A 24,330-nucleotide genomic window follows, 5' to 3' on the forward strand; every position below is an offset into this window, starting at 1 on the left:
GAAAACTTGGTCCACATGGAAAAAATCTAGATCCAAATGTCATTATCACTGCAGGTTATCTATTCCTGACAATCAATGCCTATACTCAAATCATAGCAGGTATTTGTTGAACCAAACTTTAGGTCTTTCAATTTTTTTTTGCAGAACAGCTTTCAATTGGCCAGTGCAAACTCCTGGGGTGTTCTCAGAGCAGCGGAAGTGATTTAAAATCTCATTTACTGAAAGTGCTGTAGGAGTAGAATGAAGAGGGCAACACATCTCATATTATTAATGGTAAGTGTTCAGGAATCTTTTGGGGGGGAGGGGGGGTTAAAGCTGGCTTTAAAATGGGATTGTACTGGCATTGGTGGCTTAACACAAATCAGAGAGAAGCTAATTGTTCAGGACAGCCATTAATAGATAACGGTAACAATAAAGACATAGCCAGACAATCTACTAAATCAGATAATATGATCTGATAGCATCATCATCTTCTTTTAATGACCCCATAATCCCTTGTGGGGTGGAGTCTGGGCAACTGAATGGAGCTGAGTGCTTATTGGCGAGATGCCTTCCCTATCGCCAATGCAGAGTATATTCACCAGATATATTCTCAATGTGCCCAATGTGGCACTGTATCTGCCTCTACCTAGGATCGAACTCACAGCCTCCTGATTATGAGGCAAGAGCTCCACCTCTAGGCCACTGTACCAATAAATCACCAATATGGTTTATGATCATTTAAAAGTGGGGATATGTATTCACCTCCCCATTTTAAGATTTGTTCTGCTTACACTTACTGTACATGAGAATAAAATATGGTGGAGACAAAAGCTCTTCAGATTCTTAGGAAGTGCATAATGCATGGTCATCTGGAACTAGAAGATAAATTTCCAAACAAAAGAAGAAGAAATGGCTCAGATCAATGAGGCTCTTCATTGTCAGAAAGGCAAGTTCAAAAAGTACAGGAGCTTTTCTGAGACACCTGGAAAGAAGTGTGATCAGTAAAGTCAAGGGAAGTTATCTGCTTTTACTTCCAGGAAACTTAAGACTGAATATGACCTTAGTAAAACAATATCTTTGGCTGCTCAAATAAAGGGAGGAGAATTACACTGAAGATGGGGCAGGTGAAAGGTAAGAACCTCTAATTTGTAAACATGTTGAAAGTCCAGAACTTTTCTTTAGTATTAGTGTGCAAAAAAAAATGCAACTGGAAGGTCAGTTCTTTTTCTCACTAGTTTCTCACTGGAAAAAAGAAACAGCCATAATAAACAGGATTTCCAAGAATATTTACATTCTCCTGCCGGAGATCAAATTCAACAGAACACGACAAATGAAAGCAAATGTATCTGTCAGAACTGTTTTCTCCAAATAACAATGAAAGAGGAAGCTCTAAAAATGATCAAAGCTATTGTTGTTCCCATCATCAATTAAACTTTTCCAGATAGTTAAAACACCAGCTAAAATCTCTTTGGCTGTAATCTTAGACTTGGGAGTAAAATCTATTTAATTCAATAGAATGAACATCAGATCAAACATGTTCAGGTCTGTTCTGAGCTATTTGTATATGCATTATCCCCATGTCCTGCTCAGATAATAAATTACCAATCATCAGAATTAAAGGAATATGAAATCAAAGACTGAGCATTATGAAGCATGAAAGGTTCTAATTCTTTCCAGAAATATTCATAAGGTACAATACAACTGAATTATTGTGATGAGGGGCCAAGTGATAGCAGTTTTTGGATTATCTAAAGGAGGTTAAACAGAAAGTCAGCCTGTTTTCTTTCATTCCAGAGTGCAGGATGCAAAAGAATGGATTTAAATTATTGGAAAGTAGATCCAAACTAAATTACAGAAGAACGCTTCCTTACAATAAAAATGGTTTGACAGTGGAACCACTCGTCCACACTATACACATTCACGGAAATCTGTTGGGAATGCTTTATTTTGAACTTCAGCAAGGAGGAGTGTTGGACTCAATGATCTAAGTTGTTGCTTCCATCTCTATATTTCTATGAATCTAGGGCCCTTCAGCTGTTGATGAACTACAATTCCCAGCATGCAGGCTGACTAGTCTGCAAAGGGAGCCAAACAATGAAGTGTGCATCATGTATTTGTGAGTTGTGCTTTTGGACATACGCCATGATATTGCATACACATACAAAAGCTTTGATCATGACAGCAAGTTGCTTATTTTATCATTGTGATGAAATAATTGGATTCTGAGGACATCTCCAAAGCTGTAACATTGCAACAGCTGGCGTGCCATAGCATCTCTGCTCTGATTTAAGGCCAGTACAAGCTAATATTACATAATAGAAGAGTGTGGAAGAGCAGCATCCTCCAGGCAAATCCTGAAGCATCAAAAGCAAAATGTGTTTTGCTAAAGCACAGCAGCAAAAAAATATAGGCATAGGTGTATAAAAATCACATGATGTTCCACTAAAAAAAAAAAAAACCACATAGGCTTGCTTCTTCTAATGCAATGTGACTCTCTGGCAAACAACAATTCAATAAAAATCAACACTTTTAATGCCCTGGAATGGGAACAATTGGCCTCCACAAGGCATGGCCTTCGCTGTCTCTTTTAAATTTTAATAGTGGGATGGATCTCCAGCAATGTGTTCAGTAAATATAGTTTAACATTCACTTTCCAAAAATATAAAAATACATACATATTTGGGATTTGGTGCATTCCGCAAACATCATGGCAGTCCCTGCCATCCCTATCCAACCTATTTAAGAAGAGAAGCGCATACATATTAGCTTTTATCTTTGTTTTTCCTTTTCTTTTTGGTATTCAAATATACCATTGTCAGAACCTGGGGCTATGCTCTCGCTCCAAATTTCTCTTTGTGCATGGCTTCTCTGCTTCTCTAAAAGACAATTTTAGCCCTGGCTGTTTGTGAATCGAAAGGCTCTGCTAAGTTGAAACTAAAATATTCCCTGATAAGGTTTTGTAGAGCTCACCACCCCTCTGGATGACTATTATTTTTAGGGAATTTCCTCACCTTAGGGTACAAATACAATCTGCTTTTCTATATCCCATGAATTGCCTTTGTGGCTAATAAACAAGAGGTCTTATTCTATGTGGTATCTTGTCCTGTATTTTTAAAAAAATGCCCCAATCTTTTCTTCTGAGAACTACACATTCCCAATACTTTCCATCTATTTTCATAGCATTTAGCTTTTAATCTCCTGATCATTCTCCCTGTCCTTCTTTGTACCTGTTATAGTTTGTCTGAATCCCTATTAAAGTTTGATAACTAGAACTGGAGATAGTACCTGAACTGGGATGTGATCAATTCAGAATTAAGTAAAACTTTTGTTCTGTTTTCAGGATTATACTTTTGTAGACCCAGTTTCACTTGATTTATTTCCTAAGTGAAGAATTCCAAATTTGATTCTGCTACATTTCATTCTTTCACCTCATTTTTCTAACCTATCAAGGTTGCTTTGAGTGAATTTCTGTCCTTTTGAATATTAGCTATTCCTAAAATGTTGTCAGCTATACATTTGATAAATATTCTCTTTTCATCCAAGTAATTAATAAAAGTATTGAAGAATACACCGCCTAAGACTGAATACTATGGCACTTTATTTCAGTTTGGTGAAGAAGAAAAAATGATGAATGATCTTTGAGTATGATTTTCAAGCTAATTATATATCCATTGCACCTAGCACACACTTGGCTAGCTTGTTGATAAGAGTAATTCATCAAAATAATATTTTCTCATGTCCTTGAATACTTCAACTGATGTTTAAGAAAGCTTTTCTGATTATTTATTTATGTTGAAGATATAATGAAATTGAAGAAGAATTAACATATGACTTGGACTTATTTTTTGGCTGCTCCATTTGGTTTTTATTCATATGTAAACCTGAGAAGACCCTTAAGATTTATAAGGGGGCAGGGGTGTCTATCCTTGGCAACTTTAAGACTTGTGGACTTCAACTCCCAGAATTCCTCAGCCAGTCACGCTAGGTTGCTCCTGATTTGGACTAGTCTGGTTTAAAGTTAATTAGAGTCTATGTGCTGGAAAATTTGAAATACATTGATCTCTGAGGGTTATCTATGAATATAAACCTTGTCAGATATATCTTCTTTATTAGTCAATAATAGGGTGGACATTACACCTGAATAAATAAGCTGTGACTGAACTGTGTAAGTATGGTTGATTGCCCCAAAGGCTGGTTGCTTAAACGTAGTAGTTTAGGATTAATGTGCAAAATATGTATCTCTCTTTCTTTGTTATAGTTTGAAGCATATTGCCTTCATTTTAATCTTTGTTTTCCTTGTCCCAATAGGAACCCAAAGCAATGTGGGAAGATGACAGTCACCGCAAATACTATTAATACTCATTGACGTCAGAGATTAAACATCATTGGAAAAAGGTAGTACAAACACTAAAAGCAAACAATTCATGACCTGGGAAGGCAGGACAAAAACCCCCAAAGAAGTCTCAAAAGAATCTTGGACATTATAGGAATAAATGGAAAGGTATTAATATGGAAATTCTAACAGCTGGCACAAAGTCAGACCAACATATTTGTGGAATACCAGTAAATCTCTGTCTTGCAGCCTAATCTATCTTTATGACCTTGGGAAAAGATCTTTTAAAAATAAAAACAATGCTTTCTCTTAAGATTTCTAATCACTTCCATTTGTTCCCTCTTATATAACATGAACAAAAACATGTATTAAAAACAAAACAAAAACACCTTATGTTGCCATGACCTTGGGAAAAGATCTTTTAAAAATAAAAACAATGCTTTCTCTTCTTAAAATTTCTAATCACTTCCATTTGTCCCCTCTTATATAACATGAACAAAAATATGTATTAAAAACAAACAAAAAAAAACCCTTATGTTGCCATACAAACAAAAGTCAGGAATGTCAAGAGGGAGATTACTGGGTTATTGGTACCCCAAATCTTGGAAGCCGAATTAACCTGTTAACTAAACAGCAGTTACAAATAACCCAGAAATTCTTAAGTAGCATTGAGACTGCCAAAGAACAACTATGACTCTCATTGACCCTGAAATGGACAGAGCTGATGGGAATCAGTATAGTATAGCTAGTCCTCGACTTACAGCCATTCATTTAGTGATCTTTCAAACGGGACTGAAAAAAGTGATTTATGACCGTTTTTCACACTTCTTCACACATGACCATTGCAACATCCCTATGGTCATGTAATGAGAATTTGGACACTTAATAACAGGCATGTATTTATGACAGTTGCAGTATTCCGGGATCATGTGATCACCTTTTGTGACCTTCTGACAAGCAAAATCAATGGGAAAGCCAGATTCGGTTAACAACTATATCAGGGGTCTGCCACCTGCGGCTCTGGAGTCACATGTGGCTCTTTTGGCCCTCTGCTGCGGCTCCCTGTTGGCTGATCCCACCATTGGCTGGCCCCCTCCCCTCCCTCCCCGTCATTCCTCATCTGGCCTGAGAAGGTAAGGGTGATGGTGGGAGAGGGAGACTCACTCCATATTCCAGAGCAGGAGGGGACTGAGTGGGAGTGAGTGATGTTGAGTTGGCCACACCCATCCAGTCACAATGGTTGTTAAATTATTGGCTCCTGGTGTTTTCTTTTCTGTGGGAAGTGGATCTAAATGGCTCTTTGGGTGTTTAAGGTTGCAGACTCCCGAACTATATTAATAATTTAATGTCTTCAGTAATTCACTTAACAACTGTGGCAAGGAAGGTCATAAAAAGGGGGCAAAACTCACTTAACTTTCTTGCTTAGCAATTTAAATTCTGACCACAACTGAGGTTGTATGTTGAAGACTACCTGTATTGAATTCTCTAGGTTTCATTTTTAAGATAATAATTGTCAGCAGCAGCAAAGTCTGACTCAAAAGCTGGACTAGTCATGAGAGAATTGAAATCTTTTTCAAGATGTAAATTTGGAGCATTGCTGAAGATTTTAATATTTTTGAACCATCCTTGAATTTGAATCCCATTGAAATTTAGTCTCTTGTAAAGCAATCTGAGGTCACAAATGCACACTAAATAATTTCTTCAAGTCAGTATAACAGAAAAAGTGTGATCTCAAATGGTATGATATTAAAGCATTTGGGGAAAGGGCTAAAAAGTAACAGCATTCGGAGTGACTTTCAAATTAAGGATATAACTGAGCCAACTTATCTATAGCCAAAGCCACCAGACCCAAAATGATCACAACCAAACACCGATTGATCATAACCAATCAACAAAGAAACTTGCATAATTGAAAATGATCAAATTTCTGAGATTCAGACTGGACTCCTAGGAAATAATATGCAGTATACTTCCTAGGGATTTTACTAGTAGGTGCTGGAAACTGCATGAGCTGATGAAACTAGTAGCAATTAAATCTGTCAGATGTAATCTGCCCAGAATGATGATTGGTAACTGATTGTAAAAACTGAATATCAATTGTTTTTATTATCAGCAGAATTTTTTTTGTCTCATTTCTATAGATATGTATGCTGATCAGTTCTGAGTTACCATCAGGAACTTCACAACTACATGGTTCCCCTTTAATTATGAACAGAGACATTATTTAAAGCTTTTGTAGCTGTGCAAATTTTGTAGCTGCAGTTGAAATGGGGTCTGATTTGAGAAATTGCTGCCTCATAATGGCTCAGAGAGAAGTTATATAACTGAACCTTCATCTAATTCCAAAGTAAATAACAGAATGGCTTATATCTTTCTGGGCTAATCTACAAGCTGGTTTCCATGAAGATTATTTTGAGACCTTCCAGATTTATTAAGCTAGTTATCTGCAGGAAGTTGTAATTAGAATGTTGCTACTTAATACATATAGAGATATGATTTAGATTATTTATTTATTTAGCCAAGGAAGATGACAATACACTGTTAAGATTTTTCCGTGCTCCAAGACCTTGGCCACAGTATTTATTATGGGATTTTGAGAAAGTTTATCTTCTGAGAAAAACTAATGATAATAAAAGTGGTGAATGTTCTGTTCGGTTACATTCATCTTGGTAACTTCTGCTATTTGTAGTTTTGGCCTTGCTTTCCCTTTGTTACAACACCATTAATGCTTCAGTGGAATAATTGCAAATTGCAGCCAACTGACCCAAAAAATAGAACCTCTGAATCGTACAGCTGTGTCCATGGTGCAGTTTTGTTACAAAAGGATCACTAAAAGGAAATAATGAAATTAAGAGCACAAAGAATCCCATTAAAACTGACCAAAGTTCAATTTAATTAATCATTTTGCTTCCAACCATGGACCACCAAATTCTAGAATTCCACAATCAAGATCTAGCAAACCGTTGTTGATGTTCACTTAAACATCCACTTTTAAAATGTCAAATGTCACCTTTTACATTTGCTGAGTTTTAAATATATTGGAAAATAACTTTTGGGGGAAAAACTAAATCTATAAGGGATTTATTTATTTACTATGCCTTGTATATTGTTCAGTTGGCACATCCTGCCTGGAGTAAGGATTGTCGGGCATGAATGAGCAAACCCACATATGTAAAGTTCAAATTAGCTACTTTATTGTTTTATCTTACTTTATAGGAATCTCTCCAGACTGGTAGCTTTCACCTGGGAAAGACTAGATAAGACTCAAATACATTCAGACCTATCCCCCTTGTGTTTACATAATAATTCTAGTCTAATTTCCTGCTTGAGCCCTCCTTCTGACTGGGATAGTTGTTCTCCAATAAAGGAAATTGGTTCTTGTTGTTCCAAAATGCTTTTCTGATGAACCATGCCCTCACCGCTCTTCAGAACATCACAAAGGAATGAGAGATCTGGATTTCAATGGGCAAACTGTTTAACAGAAGGGGAGAGCAAAGAACTCAACAATGCAGATGGCATTTTTGTGTGTGTTCATTCTTCTTTGATAGTCAATTGCACATACTTGAAATCAGCTTTTGGGTCAATAGGTTAACCTCCAATGATACATTCCAGCTATATTATTTATCTTCATATTAGGGCTCATAGGTAAATCATAGATCTCCAGATACTTAACTCAGCTTTTGTCTAGACTTAGTAGAAGATGCAAAGATCCCAATTCAACATTTTACACAACAGTTCTTTGCTCATTTCATTACACGGAAATCAGAGATCATACATATTTATGTTGTAGGCCTTTCACTCCCATTTTTCCAGATTAACAAATAATTGGTTATTCTCTTGATGGCCTTGGGAAATAACTTCTGATATATATTGACATAACAGTTGTCTCTAGCCTGGGATTCACTGGTTCTTCATTAATTTCAGCCATTATGCCTCTAGATTTTACACTATTTATTTCTCTTTACCTTTCCCTGCTAAAACAGGACTTGTCAGTATTTCTTTCTTCTCTTTCTGTTTGTGGGCAAAAAGAGGATGTTGGGCTCCTCCTTGCATTTTGCATTTTTAAAAATTAATGCTGGTGAGATCTCCCTATTGTCAAGCTTCCTCTTTCTCTCCCTCTCCTTCTCTTTCTTTCTCTTTCCCCTCCACCTCTTTTTATAACCATTTCCTGAAATTCTTTGATAATTATTTCCTAACTTGCTTCAATAAAAATTATCTGGTCATTCTGAATTGCTTATGAGATTGTTTCAGTGATTGCAGTCTTGCTTGTTGGATGAAGCTTGACAGGTCATTCAACAAATGGTGTGTTTCACGAAGAAGCTTTATATAGAGAGTAGTTTTCAAGCTGTCTTCCTTTTTCTTCCTGCCCTGGGTTCCTCTTGGAGAAGGCTATCTTGTTTCTAGCTGCTCTTTGTTTGTGCAGTGGTCAAATATGCTCCTATATCATAGTTCACCAGGTGAAAAGTCTCATCTGGAGAAGGGATGTAAAGTAGGAAATAGTCTAATTTACTTAATCAAGCTTATTTGTTCTATGAACTAAGAATATAAGAAATGTGTATCTGACAATAAGAAAAAAATATGCCCACTTGATCGGTCATTGTTCCAAACTCTTGGGTGAGATTTGAACTTCTATACTGTAGTGTATTCAGTTGGTGTCAGTGCTTGAAAAATCCTTTTGACCAAAAGCTCATAGTTTAAAATGTAATTTCTTTTGGTTGGGAATAAGTGCTAGAAAGAAATGCATTGGGAAGGAAATACTCTTAAGTTTTCTAGTCAATTCTAAAATCAGAATGCTGAAGCTGAAAGAGTGGATGGGAGCTGGGTGATGGAAGATGGTCTGAGAAGGAAGCTGAAGAACATATTGGGAACCTTGGAACCCCACTTACTTCTTTCACAACAAAGGGAGTCAACAGATTAGTTAATGGAGTAAAATTACATTTATTTGGGAATTAACATTTCAACATATCTGGAGAACATCAGGGTAGGGACAGGATAGTCTAAATTGCATAAAGCTGTGAATTATGACACCAGTGGAAGATTCTGAAAAAGAAGAGTTATAAGCATCCATTGATATATTCAGACAAAGAGGTAGAAAGGATAGTTCTTCCAAATTTTAGACAAGTTACTTTACCCCTCTCCTTATTTTTCCAGCTCGTACAGTATTTGGTGACATGCAATGTCATCGCTGAAGTACAGCCATAAATTGAATCATTCCAATACACAAAGGAAGTGGGGAAAATGAATTGTGGTGTGAAAAGCTAGGGACTTTGAGTGTTACAGGTGTTCTGTCAGTCATAAATGCACATCTAGGGATGGCAGGAAGCTCTAAGGGGAATTGAGTGTGACCAAGAAACACTATTGATTCTTAGACTTAAGCAATGTGATGTCTGTCAAGCAAGCCAATTAAAGGCTGCATTGAGTTTAGAATTGAGGTGTGATCAATACAGTTAAACGGATTAAAGAATGTGGCTACAAAAACCTGGAGAAATTCAAAAGAATAAGAATGGTTCTGGGGCAAGAGAAGTGGATGCATTTCTGCAGTACATGTAGTCAAATCTCCAGCGAACCAAACAACTCTTGAATGTCAGCATTTGAAACTATATAATGCTTTTGTAACACTTTTTTTTTTTTTTGCACAATGGAGAGGAAAAGCGAAAAGGCTGCTCCATAACTTGTTCTATTATCCTCTTGCTTTGACAAATTATTTAATCATGAAAAATGTGATTGAAGTAGATTCTGACTTTTTTTTATTTATTTGAATGATATTACACAGTGCATTTTGAAGTATTTATGATTCTTAAACCATGCATGGGGTGGTATTTATATGTATACATGTACACTACACACCGAGAGAGAGTTGTGTATTTGTGAGCTTCAAGGGGATGGATGGAGTTCAGAATAATGTAGTGCAAAATGTATGGATTGTTATAATTACATACACAAAAACCATTGACTTGAATGGTTGTTTCCATTTTAAAAGTTACACATATGAAATCTGAACCCTAGGAAGTGTGAAGAAATTGATAGTTGTTATATGTACTATTGTTTCCTTTTTGCAACTTTTTGAAGTTTGGATAAGTTGAATTTCGAGCTTTGCATTTGGATCAAATAGTTTCCCCCTATATTTTCTTTTTGTTCCTTTTCGCCTCTTCAGTATGATTGGAAGCCCTTCCAGAAGGTCACAAGGGCAAAGTTCATCTCATGGGGGAGGGGCAATGATGTTCCAGAGAGTGAGAGCAATAGCAGAAAAGGCTTGTCTCCTACAGGTCCCTTTAGATCAGGGGTGTCCAACCTTGGCAACTTTAAGACTTGTGGACTTCAACTCCCAGAAGCAAAGCTGGCTGAGGAATTCTGGGAGTTGAAGTCCACAAGTCTTAAAGTTGCCAAGGTTGGACACCCCTGTTTTAGATGGAGCTCCTTAGCAAATGGGACTCACAACATGTGTCTCTCCTGCTGGATTTGATGGGATGGGTAGATGAAATTAGTAGTCCCTCAGGCACCCTTCCCACATGTATGTAGGGATTTAAAGGTCAAAAACAGCACCTTGAATTGAACCTGATAGCAGTCTGTTAACCAATGCAGTTCATGAGCAGAATTCTAACATGTGTCCTTGTGCTAGCTGGAGTGTATATTTAGCTTAGAAATTAGGTGTTATCCAGAGATGGTCTTCAGCAGGTTCTGACCAGTTCTGGAGAACCAGTAGCGGAAATTTTGAGTAGTTTGGAGAACCGGCAAATCCCACTTCTGACTGGCCCTGCCCCCATCTATTCTCTGCCTCCTGAGTCCCAGCTGATCGGCTGGGTCTTCTTTTGTTGCCCTGCACAGGAGAAAGGAGCTGGAAAGCAGGTGGGGTGGGGAGGGGATGGGATTTTGCAGTAACCTTCCCCTGCCATGCCCATCAAGTCACACTCACCAAGCCATGCCATGCCCACCAAGCCACACACCAGAACCGGTAGTAAAAAAAAAATTGAATCCCACTATTGGTGTTATCTCTTTAAAGCATTTATCTCTTTAAAGCATTGCCTGCAGGGAAATGTAGTTACTTGCCATGTGGTCACATCTGTAGTTCTGATTGGCTGAGGGGCAGCCTTGATTAAGTGTGAGCCAGTGAGCTCATTTAAATTTGAATTCCAACTGACGGTTGGCTGCATGTTTCTCAATGTGGGGATGAAATCATTCTCTTTTTACCTTTATGATTGCGTATCTACATAATTAGATTATTGATGCCTTCAGAAGAATCTTCTCATAATGTGAGTTACATCTATGAGAAGGATACCTGAAATAAATTTAATCTGGATAATACCTTTCATGTTGAGGGTTAAGCTATCTGGAACAAGCTGAAGCAGTAACTTGGAGTGGAATAGTCCTTCTAAGGGCACCCATAACTGCCTGTATTGCTGTATTCTACACCAGCTGAACCTTTCAGATACTCTTGTAGGGTAGCCTGTGAAGAACATGTTACATATAGTGGTCCTTTTGGAAAGTGACCAAGTACCTGTAAACAGATTGTTACAATCCAGGAACAAGCACAACTGGTGCACCACATGAGGTTGCACAAAGACCCTCCTGGTCATGACTGCCACCTGCTACTTGAGCAGGAGTTGTGAGTGCAGAAGGACCTGCAGATTGTGCAGTGGGTCTCTTTGGGGGCAGGGGCAATTCATCCAGTACCAAAGATGGTAACGTCCCAGATTTGGAAGGCCCTAAGACTCTAAGCCACTCAGTCTTGCCATGGTTCAGTTGAAGCCTGTTGTTCCTCCTCCAGACCCCCCAGAGCTGCTAGGCATTGGGACAACAGCATTGCTTAATTCTCCAGGGGTGGGAGGGTATAAAAAAATCTCACCCCATGGCAATGGATTATCTTCCCCAGTGGTTTCAGATACTGTATATGTTAAACAGGAGTGGAGAGAGAGTACCAAACTCTCTAGCCCTCCACATATTAAGTACTGAAGGTGGACCTCTCACTCTTGATCAACACGGCATGACCCCAATAGCATTGTAATATCTGAATACATTTCCAAATAAATGAAGACTATCACATGAATGCAAGGAAGGAGGGTCTTGATACTGCTTTGTAACACTGGCGAATAAAGAATTTATGATTTAAATAAATCAAGTAAGCCTAGAAGAAAAGTGAGACACAATCAAAATAAGTAAGGAGCTTGACAAGACCTGATTGAATAAAGTAGAGCTAGACAGAGCTTTGAAATAGTGAATTGAATAAAGTAGAGCTAGACAGAGCTTTGAAATAGTGTTAAATATACTGAAATCCACTAGTGCTAATTTGATGCTTCATTATTTCTAAATGCATCAAACAATGAGACGCTGTTTACAGTTTATAGCTGGCTACAAATTCATTGCATCTTTGTGTAAGTACAGTTGCTTGTTGTAAGCAAGAACCCACAGCTCCCTATCAGGACAAACAAAACAATTACTACTCACCTCCCTTCAATCGAGGACCTGTATACTACATGAGTCAAAAAGAGGGCTGTGAGAATATTTACAGACCCCTCACATCCCGGACATAAACTGTTTCAACTCCTTCCCTCAAAACGATGCTATAGAGCACTGCACACCAGAACAACTAGACACAAGAACAGTTTTTCCCCGAAAGCCATCACTCTGCTAAACAAATAATTCCCTCAACACTACTATTACTGTTAATCTTCTCACCACTCCTTATCACCCATCCCCTCCCACTTGACTGTTTCCTAGTATGATTTGACTGTTGATTGTACCCTATGACTATCATTAAATGTTGTATGTTATGATTCTTGATTCTTAATGAATGTACCTTTTCTTTATGTATACTGAGAGTATTTAGACCAAGACAAATTCCTTGTGTGTCCAATCACACTTGGCCAATAAGGTATTCTATTCTATTCTATTCTATTCTATTCTATTCTATTCTATTCTATTCTATTCTATTCTATTCTATTCTATTCTTGCAGCCATTACCCTGTTTTACTACTTCTGTCCTGACCTAACCCAGGAAGCTCCCCTATCCCAGCGAATATATAATGTCCCATGCACTATTTTGATAGAGAGCAGAAGTTGGTCCAGAAGGCTGAGCAATGTGAACTTATGAAGCTAAAATTCTTGTCCCGAATAAAACTAGGGCAAGCCTTTATAATAGTTAAGTACAAGTGGTAAAATGTTCATGATGACTTCTCTGCCCCTACCGAACCTACTTTGAAGTGCTTTGACTATCTGTCAATGTGGAATAATCCAGTTCATCACTAGAATCTAGTGGCTGAAGCTATTTGGAAGGGGAATTTTTCCCTAATCCCAGATGCACAGGTGCTTATAAAGTTTAGTGGTATAAAAAAGTGGCAATCTACAGATGCTTAAATGCATGGGGTTTTAAACAAGGAAAATATTTTCACACTCATTTGGGCCTTCATTCTTATAGATTCCTGGATATACATTTGCAGACGTCTGAGGTTTAGATTATGTTGATGCCTGGATGACAGTCAAATCTGGTTGTAATTATCCCTTCCATAAGGGAGTAACAGGTTGCAATATTTGTCTTCCTTTTATTGACTTGAATCTAAAGGCAGCTGCCCTTTATCCTCTGGACCAGGAAACCTTTTAAATTAACTGTGACATCTCTTATGGGAAATATCCTGCAGAGAAGTAATGCAAGGAGACTTATAACTGTTTAACAAATGACCGTACCAAAGTGACAGGCAAAAAGATAATCCATTTCTTTTACAAGGGCTGTCAAAGCCAAATTAAGAAAATGGTCTTGCTGGAAGCTTGAAGGAGACAAGGAAAGGCATTAGCTTAAAGTATTTATGGTGAAGAATTTCTCTTCTGTTTAACATCAGCATGAAAGATAAAATGAAAATCAGTGCTGATTTAGGACATTCGTTGGTGGGTGTTCAATGTGAAAAAAAAGAGAAGTGTGCCTGCATTTTTAACAGTTGCATGGAAATGGGTTTTTTTTTTTAATGTTCATTTAGATTTATATTTCTTTTTTATTCCTGGAAACAAAGTAGCCTACAGTTCTGTCTCCTTCAGTTTTAACCCACAACAATTATGTGAGGTAAATTGATCTGTGAGGGTGTGATTAGTTTTCAAATTTACTTTCTGTGGCTGAGAATGAATTTGAAGCTGGATCTTCTCAGTCCTAGTTTAATAGTTTAAATTTTCCATACTGCTTTGGGTTTTCATCTGAAAGGGCAGGAATGAACAGGAATTAAACCTCATATCCCAGTGAGATCTTGTTTGTCACTACCAAAGGTCAGGTCTATCACTGACATTTGCCACAGTGCTAGCATTGGACGAAATTTGGATCACGGTCCCAGCTGAATGTGTCCATTGACATCTTTTTTTTTAGAAGGGTCTCTTCATCTCTACAGCTGGCTCTGGGAGTAAGAACAGCAACGCAAAAGAATCTCAGAATCACCACATACTGGAAAGTACAAATGATCTAAGGGGATTTCTCAAACTTCCCCAAAGGGCTCTAAAATTGATTGTTTTTCCTAGCCACACATTTTTCTCTTCCTCTCAGTGCCTGATTTTGAATATCCATTTTCATTGTTGAAAGAACTTGGCATTCATCTGCAAAATATGCTACCAATTACATCCCATGTTGGACTCATAAACTGGCATTAAAATAACATTGCAATGTTTTTAGACTTGTCCATGAACTAGTACGATACGATTAAAACATTGGGCTGGGATTAGAAATGCCCAGATTTGAGTCCCACTTCATCATAAAGCTCACTAGGTGACTTTAGGCCAGTTACCATCTGTCAGCTCAATTTACAGATTAGTTCTTATGAGGATAAAATGATAGCAGATCAGACTGCATATGTGCTTGCTTGCTAAGTTCCTTAAAAAAAAGGATAGAAATTAATAACAACAAACTCTAAAATATAGGCCAGTATAGATGCTGTTGGGGTGTGTGTGTGTGTGTGTGTGTGTGTGTGTGTGTGTAATTGCCACTTTCAGAATGATTCATTATGCATTCATATTTGCAACAAACTGGAAATGATGTATAGACTTCAAATTTCTTTGTAGGACAATTACAGCAGTAGACAGAGATTTAAAATACACCCCAGTCTTGAAGCTTCTGATAGAAAATGCTTTAGCAGTCTCAGCTGCAAATAAACATGACAGACCTCTCTGGCTTGCTTAGAGGATAAATAGCCATATTAAAGGATGTATAAATGACTGTGTCCAAAAAATGTCCAAAAGGATAATATAAAGTGGAACTGAGGGGCAGACTTAGTCATATAAGGTGTAGTGGTGCAGTGGTTAGAATGAAGTACCTCAGACTAATTCTACTGACTGACGGCTGCCTGCAGTTCAGCAGTTCAGGTGTCAAGGCTGACTCAGCGTTCTATCCTTCTGAGGTGGTAAAATGAGGATCTAGATTGTTGGGAGCAATATGCTGACCCTGTAAAACCACTTAGAGGAGGCCATAAAGCACTGTAAAGCATTATATAAATCTAAGTGCTATAGCTATTTGGGTTTCTCTGCTGTTCAGTGGCTGGAGGCAATGACCCACTGGGAGAAACTGTGAACTTGAATTACAGGCTAACATGTGGTGGCTTCATAATGTAACTTCAGATGGATAGCCAAGTTTAAAGATGAAAACTGCATGAAACTGGGGTCAGAACAAAAAAAAAGGTCATAACTGAAGGTGAATTTGGTAAACTGGAGCTTTGCTTCCTTTGGAATAGTGAGTGTTGCATTAAAAAAAAAAGTAAGATTCTCCTGACTACATTTGCAGAACTGATGGACTTCAGAAGAAAGTTTAACTGTAAAATAGATATATTCTGAGAAAGTTCCTGTCTCAGGAATATTTTGCCTCCAGTTTCAGTTTGTTCAAGCAGTTTTTATTTTAATTAAATAATGTGTTTTACAAAAGAATATTGAATCCCTCAGTATAATCCAGTGTCACTGATACTCCTGGATCAAGGAAATCCACACATGATTTGCTATAAGGACTCTAAGGTTTTCAGCAATAGGTCATTGACTCATACTTCCCTTAAGTGTTGATGTATCAGAAGCTTTCAGAAGTCTTATATTTATTCTCAGATTTTTCTTACTTAAAGGGATTATTTTAATGGAAAGAATAGACTGAAATGTGGAATTTGGAGATAAGGCAGAAGAAGAACAATCCAGCAAACAGGCCACAAGGCTAAGAAGAAGGAACATTTTTAAAAGGAAGGGTTGCTGGGATCAGATTTGAAGAATTTGCAAATGAGTGAAATAACAAAGAAAATGGTAACATTCTGACCCATTTAAACAGATGCCACAATAATGTATTTTAAATTGTTACAAGCTTGCTTTTTAAACTTTGATTGCAATATAAATCCCTTTCACAAATGATGGAATTAGATGCGGCGATGTGTCATGTGCTGTAATTAAGTGTGCACAACACAGGATGTCACAGGTTCTTAAATTTTGTGACATTACAACCCCATAAAAATTTAATGAATTTGTGCAATCCTCCCTGAATAAAATAAATGATCTCATTAGTGTCTACAATCTGAGTTTTATTTTGAAGATGATCACTATCATTGACCAAAGTCAGGAGGGAGGGAGGGAGGGAGGGAGGAAGGGAAGGGAAGGGAAGAAGATGGCAGAGGATCAGATGGTTAAATAGTGTGATCAATGCAATGAACATTAATGATTTTACATCTTTTTCAACAATATACCCCATAAAATGAAGAAGATGGCTTTCCCTCAGTCATTATGGATGAAGAATTTCACTCCGGATAATGGAAAGGGAGGTAAACTTAGATGAATTCCTAGATAGAGGGGAGCGGCCTATGGCTGCCCCATCTGATTGCTGGGTTAGATAGAGCAATATTAATCCCATATGATTATGCCAGTGAAAAGATGTTACAAGCTTCGAATTAATGGTGAAACTTCAGTCGATATCTAACCAGATAGATGGCAGATATACAAGTTTGGGGAATGGTGTGTCTGAATTTGTGGAGAGCTTGAAACTATGAAAACCCAAGGTATTAAATCTGACAAAAAATGTGAAAGCACTGAAGAAAATTGTAATCAAAATGTGAATAGTTATCAAAGGTCTAGGCAGTTTAGCCTGAGGATGTAGCTCTGGAAGCTATCCCTAAAACTAGTGTCTTTCAGAGGTGTTGACTACATCAATCAAAGGACCTGGAAACTTACCAGAAATGTAGTCAAATAACATCTTGGCAATAGGCTTGGAAAGACTTCTAGGCTGATCTCTGTACCCAGAGGTCTCTGAACTTGGCAATTTTAAGACTTGTGGACTTGTGGAGTTGAAGTCCACAAGTCTTAAATTTGCCCAGTTTGAGGCCCCCTGTCTGTACCTGACAACTTTGCTTTGCACCATTGTGCTTGCTTCAAAAAATTATTTCTTTTGGTGTTTTAGATCTGGCTGACATCATTCCTGTCATTCACAGGTAAAATAGAAAAATACAATCTAGAAAGAGGTAGTTTGCTCACAACATGGAGTCATTTTAAAATGCAACAGTACATGTATTCCTGAGATTAGGGGTCCTTGGTGATCTCTGAGCTTAGTTGTTTTCTTGTAGACATTTCATTACCCAAATTAGGTAACATCATTAGCACTGATGATGTTACTTAATTTGGGTAATGAAATGTCTGGAAGAAAACAACCAAGCTCAGAGAGCACCAAGGACCCTTCATGTCAACCGTGAACTATAAATATTCTTCTTTTATTATTCCTGGCGAGTATAGGACACCAAGGCAGGAATTTTGCTCTGATCAGGGTTGTATTTAAGTAGACAGTGAGCTCTACTGAAGAGCGTGATTCATATAAAAGCAAGTATTTACAGGACTATCCTGATAATAAAAAAATAGCCTGATACTAGATCCCAATATACTCTGCAGATCAACCTTGATTGACAGATATGCTGTTCTGTTGCACTTTTCTTCCCACTTAGGTACAGCTTGACTAAAGTGAGGCAAAGTCCAGAATTGGTGTTTTTAGATTTCACAATGAGTCCCCCGTTTCCTCCTTACAATTAGAGCATTAAGAATATGGCAGGAAAAGGATGGATGGAAGTGTGACTTCGCTTCTTATAACCATTTTAATCTAACTTTTATGTAAACTAGAGTCATTATGGAATTGAATGGCTTTATGCTTATAAATAAATTATCAAGCTTCTCTTGGAAGAAAAAAAAAAGATGACTCACCTGGAAGAGTTAAGAAACTTAGTGTCATCTTCCCTCCTGGGAGAATTCAATAATTTGGAATGTATGAAAGAGGAATGCATGTGTGACCTCCTAAGAAGACGCCAGCTGGAGATCTCATTTCACTCCAGCATTCTTGAGGTACCCTGAAACTCATTTCCATTTTCCATTTGCATGAGGTGAAAACACATTGTTTTTGTTCTGAACGTAAATAAAAGATCATCGGTTCCAACATTTGCTCTTTATCAGAACTATTCTTTCTGACAAGATGAAGGATATTATCTGTAAGAGCTGTGAAATGAATCAGGTTGGAAGGATAGACTGTCATCTCCAGGAATTGAGAGAAAAATAGAGCAAGCATAGAAATAATTGCCTCTGGCAGGGGACAATACAGAGAATGGTCATTAATGATTAACTAAAATTGATGCGGACATCTGATTTAGTGTACGTGTAATATAATGTTTCATAAAAATTATATTTATGTGCTATGTTAATAATATCACTATTATAGTTTTGTGCTAAAACACTTAGGACATTCCCATTTAATTCAAAGGGAAGATGGATTTAAACCAAGATGCTTGCCCAAGTTCAGACTGTGTTAGTAAAACAATGAGATCTCCTAAGGGTTAGTTTGACTACTTATTAGGAATCTCTGCTGAACTGGTTTAAATAGACAGATAAATTATTGATCATAATAGAACATAGCATAGATTGAGTATAACATACTATTTGATCCTTGAGTTGCAATCTTCACATACTCACTTGAGAGAAAACCTATTAATCCCAATAAAACACACCTCTGAGTAAACAATCTTCAACCACACTGCTCATTTCTTTAATTTTATTGTTCTACCTAACATCTAAAAATATTAGAAAATACACAAAGGCACACACAGAGACACACACACACACAATTCATTGATTGTTTAGCTTACTGATTAAGTTAAAGTTTAAACACATAAACAAGTTAAAAGTACATATAATTGTGGACAAACCACATACTATACAAAAATGGCACAAAGAGGAGGAGATGAAGAAAAAGTTAATGTGTCCTCTTAGGAAGTCTTAAGGAGTAGTGGAAGAGGAAGACAATGGGGTAGCTGCTCTGGGCATCATATAGTGCTCTGATTGTACCCCAGAATGGCGGGACAAGGACAGGGTGGCCAATTCCTCATAAAAAAAAACATGCAGTTTTTATTTGGATTTCTTATCAACATTGCTAAGTTCTTTATTAGACAAGAGTGAAAGTAATTTAATGGGATTCAGACCAGAAAAGCTTGCCTCAAAGTTATTCAAAATATTTGTCTAAGTTTTAATCCTATACTTACTTAATGGAGTAAACTCTATTAGGCAAAGAATATTTTTCTTTGGACATATGTTTAGGATTGCTGTAGTTTTCAGTATTTTTTTTTTAATGGCAGAATATTGGACAGTATTTTTTATGTTAATAGTCCTATTTGACACATTAGCTATCAGGAAATAAACTGCTGTGCTTAATTGTGCAAATGGGTATCGTTTAATTCCTGCCCTTAGGAAAAGGGCTGGAAAAGAAGGATAGAAAATACCATCTGCACATAGATATCACCCATTTAATGCTCAATGCAGCTACATGTATTTTTAATAAATGAGTTATGAAGGTCATAATCCTATATTTGGAATTACTTAAAAATAAATTTATTCCAAAGTGCCAGTTGTCTAAGATTACACTGAATTTAAAATAATAAATATTAGTATAATAATCTTACTTAATGAGCTGCATAAGAAGACTTCAGAATTGCAAAACTGGTAGATAGAACTGGTAGGTACCCCATTTGTATCACTACAAATAAGAATACATTTTGCTTTTCCAAATATTTTTCTAGCAAGTTAGCCTCCCTTATTATTTAAGATGTACATATAAACTCTTCAAGATAGATACAATGTTGATATAATTCATAAACTTATTTTCATTAGATGGTAAGGCATAACATTTAAAAAAGCAACAACAGCAGCAACAAACCATTAAGATAAATGAAGCTCTGGTACTTTCTTATAACAGGGCACATATAAGGTCCAAATCAAAACAGAACCAATTAAGAAACTTGAAGGAGGATGATCTTGCTCTGAGACAAATTGCTTTCTGGTGTCTTCTCACATAATGTTGGGGGTGTGCATTTGAGTTTCTTTCATGTTTGTTGTATAATCAACAAGATCAACTACATTCAACAGATTCTTGTAGTGGAATCTCATGCATATTTACTAGACCTGACTCCCACTGAACTCAATGAGGCTTGCTCTCAACTAAATTAAAAATATAAGATTGCCTTTTTCATCAATGTTGGAATTACAGATCTGAAAAGTGAAGAAACTACTAAAGTATCTCATGCAAAAACAACAGATGCTGTGAACTCTGCACATGGTGGAAAAGAATAGTGTACTTTTAACACTCACCTATCAAATCATGGACAAGATCCTTGATGAGATGCCCAACAATGGCATAAGCCACAGCCACCACCACAAGTGCTGCCATCAGAAGGTAAAGCACTGCCTTGGGTAAAGGGATGGCATCTCGAGGTGGCGGTTTGTATTCCTTATAAAGCTGATCATTGTCTGAATCGGAATATTGGAAAAGCTGGTCCAAGCCAGTGGTAAAGTTACTGGAATTCATGGATTGGCTATTGGACAAGTAACTGTCTTGCTTGGGATCCTGCAGGACACTCACCACAGAGTTGGTGGTGGCTTCAACTTGCTGCACCAGATTGAGAGTCTTGTTGACACTGGGCAAAATCTGGGAGAGAAAAGTGCTCCAATCTTTAATTGCACTGATGTTGCAAATTAGCATAGTGCAAAGAAGGAAAAAAGATTCCCTCCACCAGTCTGAGAGATTTTAAAAATAGAAAATATGTATGTACTTTTGTTCTTCGCAAATCATCTCCATGGACAGCATTAACTTAAACAGCAAAAACTCTGTCTGAGGGCAACTTGTCATTCTATTTTTACATAATGATGGATGTTGATCCCAGGGATGTGGATCCACACTTTAGTTCCCAGACGCAAAGGGAGAATACAGCCAAATTCCACAATAAGGAACTATTCCTGGAAAGGAATTAGATGCGTCCTTCCCACTTGGCACTGGTGTTTTCCAGATCTCCCTTCATGATGCCAAATAAGAAAAGATGAAGAGACAAAAGTTGGCTGATGGCTGTGATCATCTGGACACAGAATGTCATTCCTCTTTCTCCAGTTTCTGAGGACACACCTTCAAAAAAAAAGACAAGCACAAATAAACCGAGCTATCAAACCAGGTACCCTTTTCAATGGTTTACTGTTAATCTAGCCCCCTTGAGGTTAAAAAAAAATTTCGAAGGATCTGAGACACTCTACAACATGAAAATATATGTTTTTTTAAAAAGGAAAAAAGACTAAATGACAAAGCACCATGCCAGAAATCGGCACCAGTATGTGCTTTCCATCTCGCTTTATTGAAAAGGAAGCCTTTCAACAAAGTACTTGAAAGCGGGGAATCCCCTCTGCCCACTCTCCTCCCTTCTTCTTTTTTAAATTTTTTGAGCGAGCAGTAGGAGAAGAAACGAACGAACCTACGGTATGATCGAAAAGCGGGGGAGGGAAGCCTCACAGAGCTTCTTTATCTCCTCGGAACGGAGAAAGCACGTTTCTGCTGCCTTGATTTAATTGCCCTCCCAGATCGCCTCAGCATCGATCCGTTTAGTGGCGTTGTCTAAGGAGCGTCTCTCTACTTGAGGTTTTCCCCTCTGTGTCTTCTCGCGCCGGCAGGCATGCAACAGTGGCGGAGCTGGCCAGAGTGCTGAATCCATTCTATATAACACACACACACACACACACATACACGCGCTCTCCGCCGCGTTAACCTAGCCGCCCAGGGAGCTTTGGTGATGTCGACAGATTTAAACTCGCCATTGTACTTAAATCGAGGATAAAAATAAATAAATCACACTACTACATATGATCAGTTGCCTCCTCTTTCTCTTCTCTCCTTTTGCTATTCTATCCTGCATAAACTCTTTCTATGCCAACATGATATCTCTAAATAAAGGGTAGAAGTTGGGACCTACTACTTACCTTAGTGATTAGAGGATAGCAGAGAGCAAAGAAGTCTTTGGGTGGCAAATGCATATTTCCTAGATGAAAAGATGCAAATGATTTCTCTCATCCTAGTAGAACAAAAACCACCTTCTTATTGGGAGAAAAAAAATCTTCCTTTAGGAAGATTACGTCCTAGGGAAGAAGAATAGGGCTGCAACTACACATACTTACTTAGGAGAGAAAATCTACTGACACCTTCACTTTTGGCCCCAGATAAAAGTTCAAATGACCACAGCGACTCTTATTAGCAATGTATCTTAAGAATATCTGCAATAATTTAAATTATTCTTTACTATAAACAGATGTGTGTTAGTCTTCCAGTTAAGTTTACTTAAAAATGGTCTAAATCTATTAAATAAATTCATGATGCAATGTTGCTTGGGCTAGTGACTTTTTGGTTAATAATTAACATTGAATCTCAATTGAAATCTATGAAGTATTTATTTTACACCGGACTTTTCTGAGCTAAATAGCCAATTAAACCTATACTTGTTCAGAAGTGAATCAGTGGTTTGCCTTATATACTTCTGAATAAATAAGTACTAGAAAATCAGGCTTTGTAACTCTAAGCAGCCCTCAGCTTATGTAGCAGATTTTGTATTTCATTGCAGGGATAAAAGAAATGCAATTTGGCACTTGGGGCCATCACAATAAGGTTATGGGTGAATAATATATCCCATAGCATATACTGTATGTAATCAGAAAAATAAAGGTGAATGCAATGTATAAAGAGCCTATGAGTTCTATTTTTCCATTTGTTTTCACTTTCTATAATTTGAATAAGGCTTCTCTCTCACTGTCAATAAAATAGTGAGGTTTTATTGACAAGTTGCCTCCTGTGGTGGATCTCACTTTTAACTACAGAGTGGAGACAATGCGTAGAAATATTTGCTCAGGAAATGGAAATAACAAATTGTATAGCCCTAAAATGCACTATAGTGGACAGGGAGAAACTAGCAAATCTCATATGGGAAAACCCTTTATTTTCTCCTGTTCCCAGTGTGGATAATCTGATAATCCCTATACATTCATTTGAATTAGGATAGTTATGACTTTTTCACCTTCTTTTCAAATAAGCCAGACTGTTTTCAATGAAGCATTTTCCTATCTTGTTACATTCATGGAATGCCAGCCAGCAATGAAATTTTGAGTAATCTGTCTGTTGAGGAAGGCTGGTCTGGAAGACCCATTAAATATTTCCTGAGAACATCTGGCTGATCATTTTGTGGATAAAATGACACAGTAATCTCATATGATGTTACCTAAGATTTCAAGGCAATGCATTGGGGTCTCTGTGATACACATATCACTTGTGTGCTTCACCACTTGGTTGGTGCAGGTTGCTATAAACAGGGTAAAGAGTTGGGTAGTGCATGATGATTGTTTGAAAAATACTTCAGTTCATCTCTAACTCAAAATGTGTTGTTTGGACCCTGCACTGCTCTACAACTACCACCCTATAAAAAATGCTTTCACAGATAGCATATAGCAGGACTTAGATGAAGGAAAAATGACCAATCTGTTCTTACTGGATTGCTCAGTGGCTTTCAACATTATTTATCAAAGTACATGTATAGATTTATTGGAATACTGCATCCAGATTTGGTCATCACGATTAAAAATGTTGGGACTAGAAGAGTACAGAGAAGAGCAACAAAGATAATTAGGGGGCTGGAGGCTAAAACATATAATGAACAACTATTCATTATATTGGGTATGTCTAGTCTAGCCAAGAGAAGGATTAG

The 24,330-nt window shown here is 37.4% G+C and overlaps 1 protein-coding gene across 1 annotated transcript in view; it reads right to left on the reverse strand.

The window, feature by feature from the left end:
- The window catches only part of LOC148126128 (uncharacterized), a 33,442-nt gene extending 11,078 nt beyond the window's left edge, over window positions 1-22,364 (reverse strand). Inside the window, exons 1-2 of the mRNA XM_087929854.1 lie at window positions 22,060-22,364; window positions 20,912-21,719 (exon numbers count right to left, since the gene is read on the reverse strand). Coding sequence (XP_087785980.1) covers window positions 20,912-21,302 — 391 coding nt within the window. The 5' untranslated portion in view covers window positions 21,303-21,719; window positions 22,060-22,364. The remainder of the gene's footprint in view (window positions 1-20,911; window positions 21,720-22,059) is intronic.
- Between the last annotated feature and the right edge of the window lie 1,966 nt (window positions 22,365-24,330).

Source organism: Pseudonaja textilis, chromosome 3, assembly GCF_049901715.1.
Source record: "Pseudonaja textilis isolate UNSWEBS1 chromosome 3, rPseTex1.2, whole genome shotgun sequence".
NCBI lineage: Eukaryota > Metazoa > Chordata > Lepidosauria > Squamata > Elapidae > Pseudonaja > Pseudonaja textilis.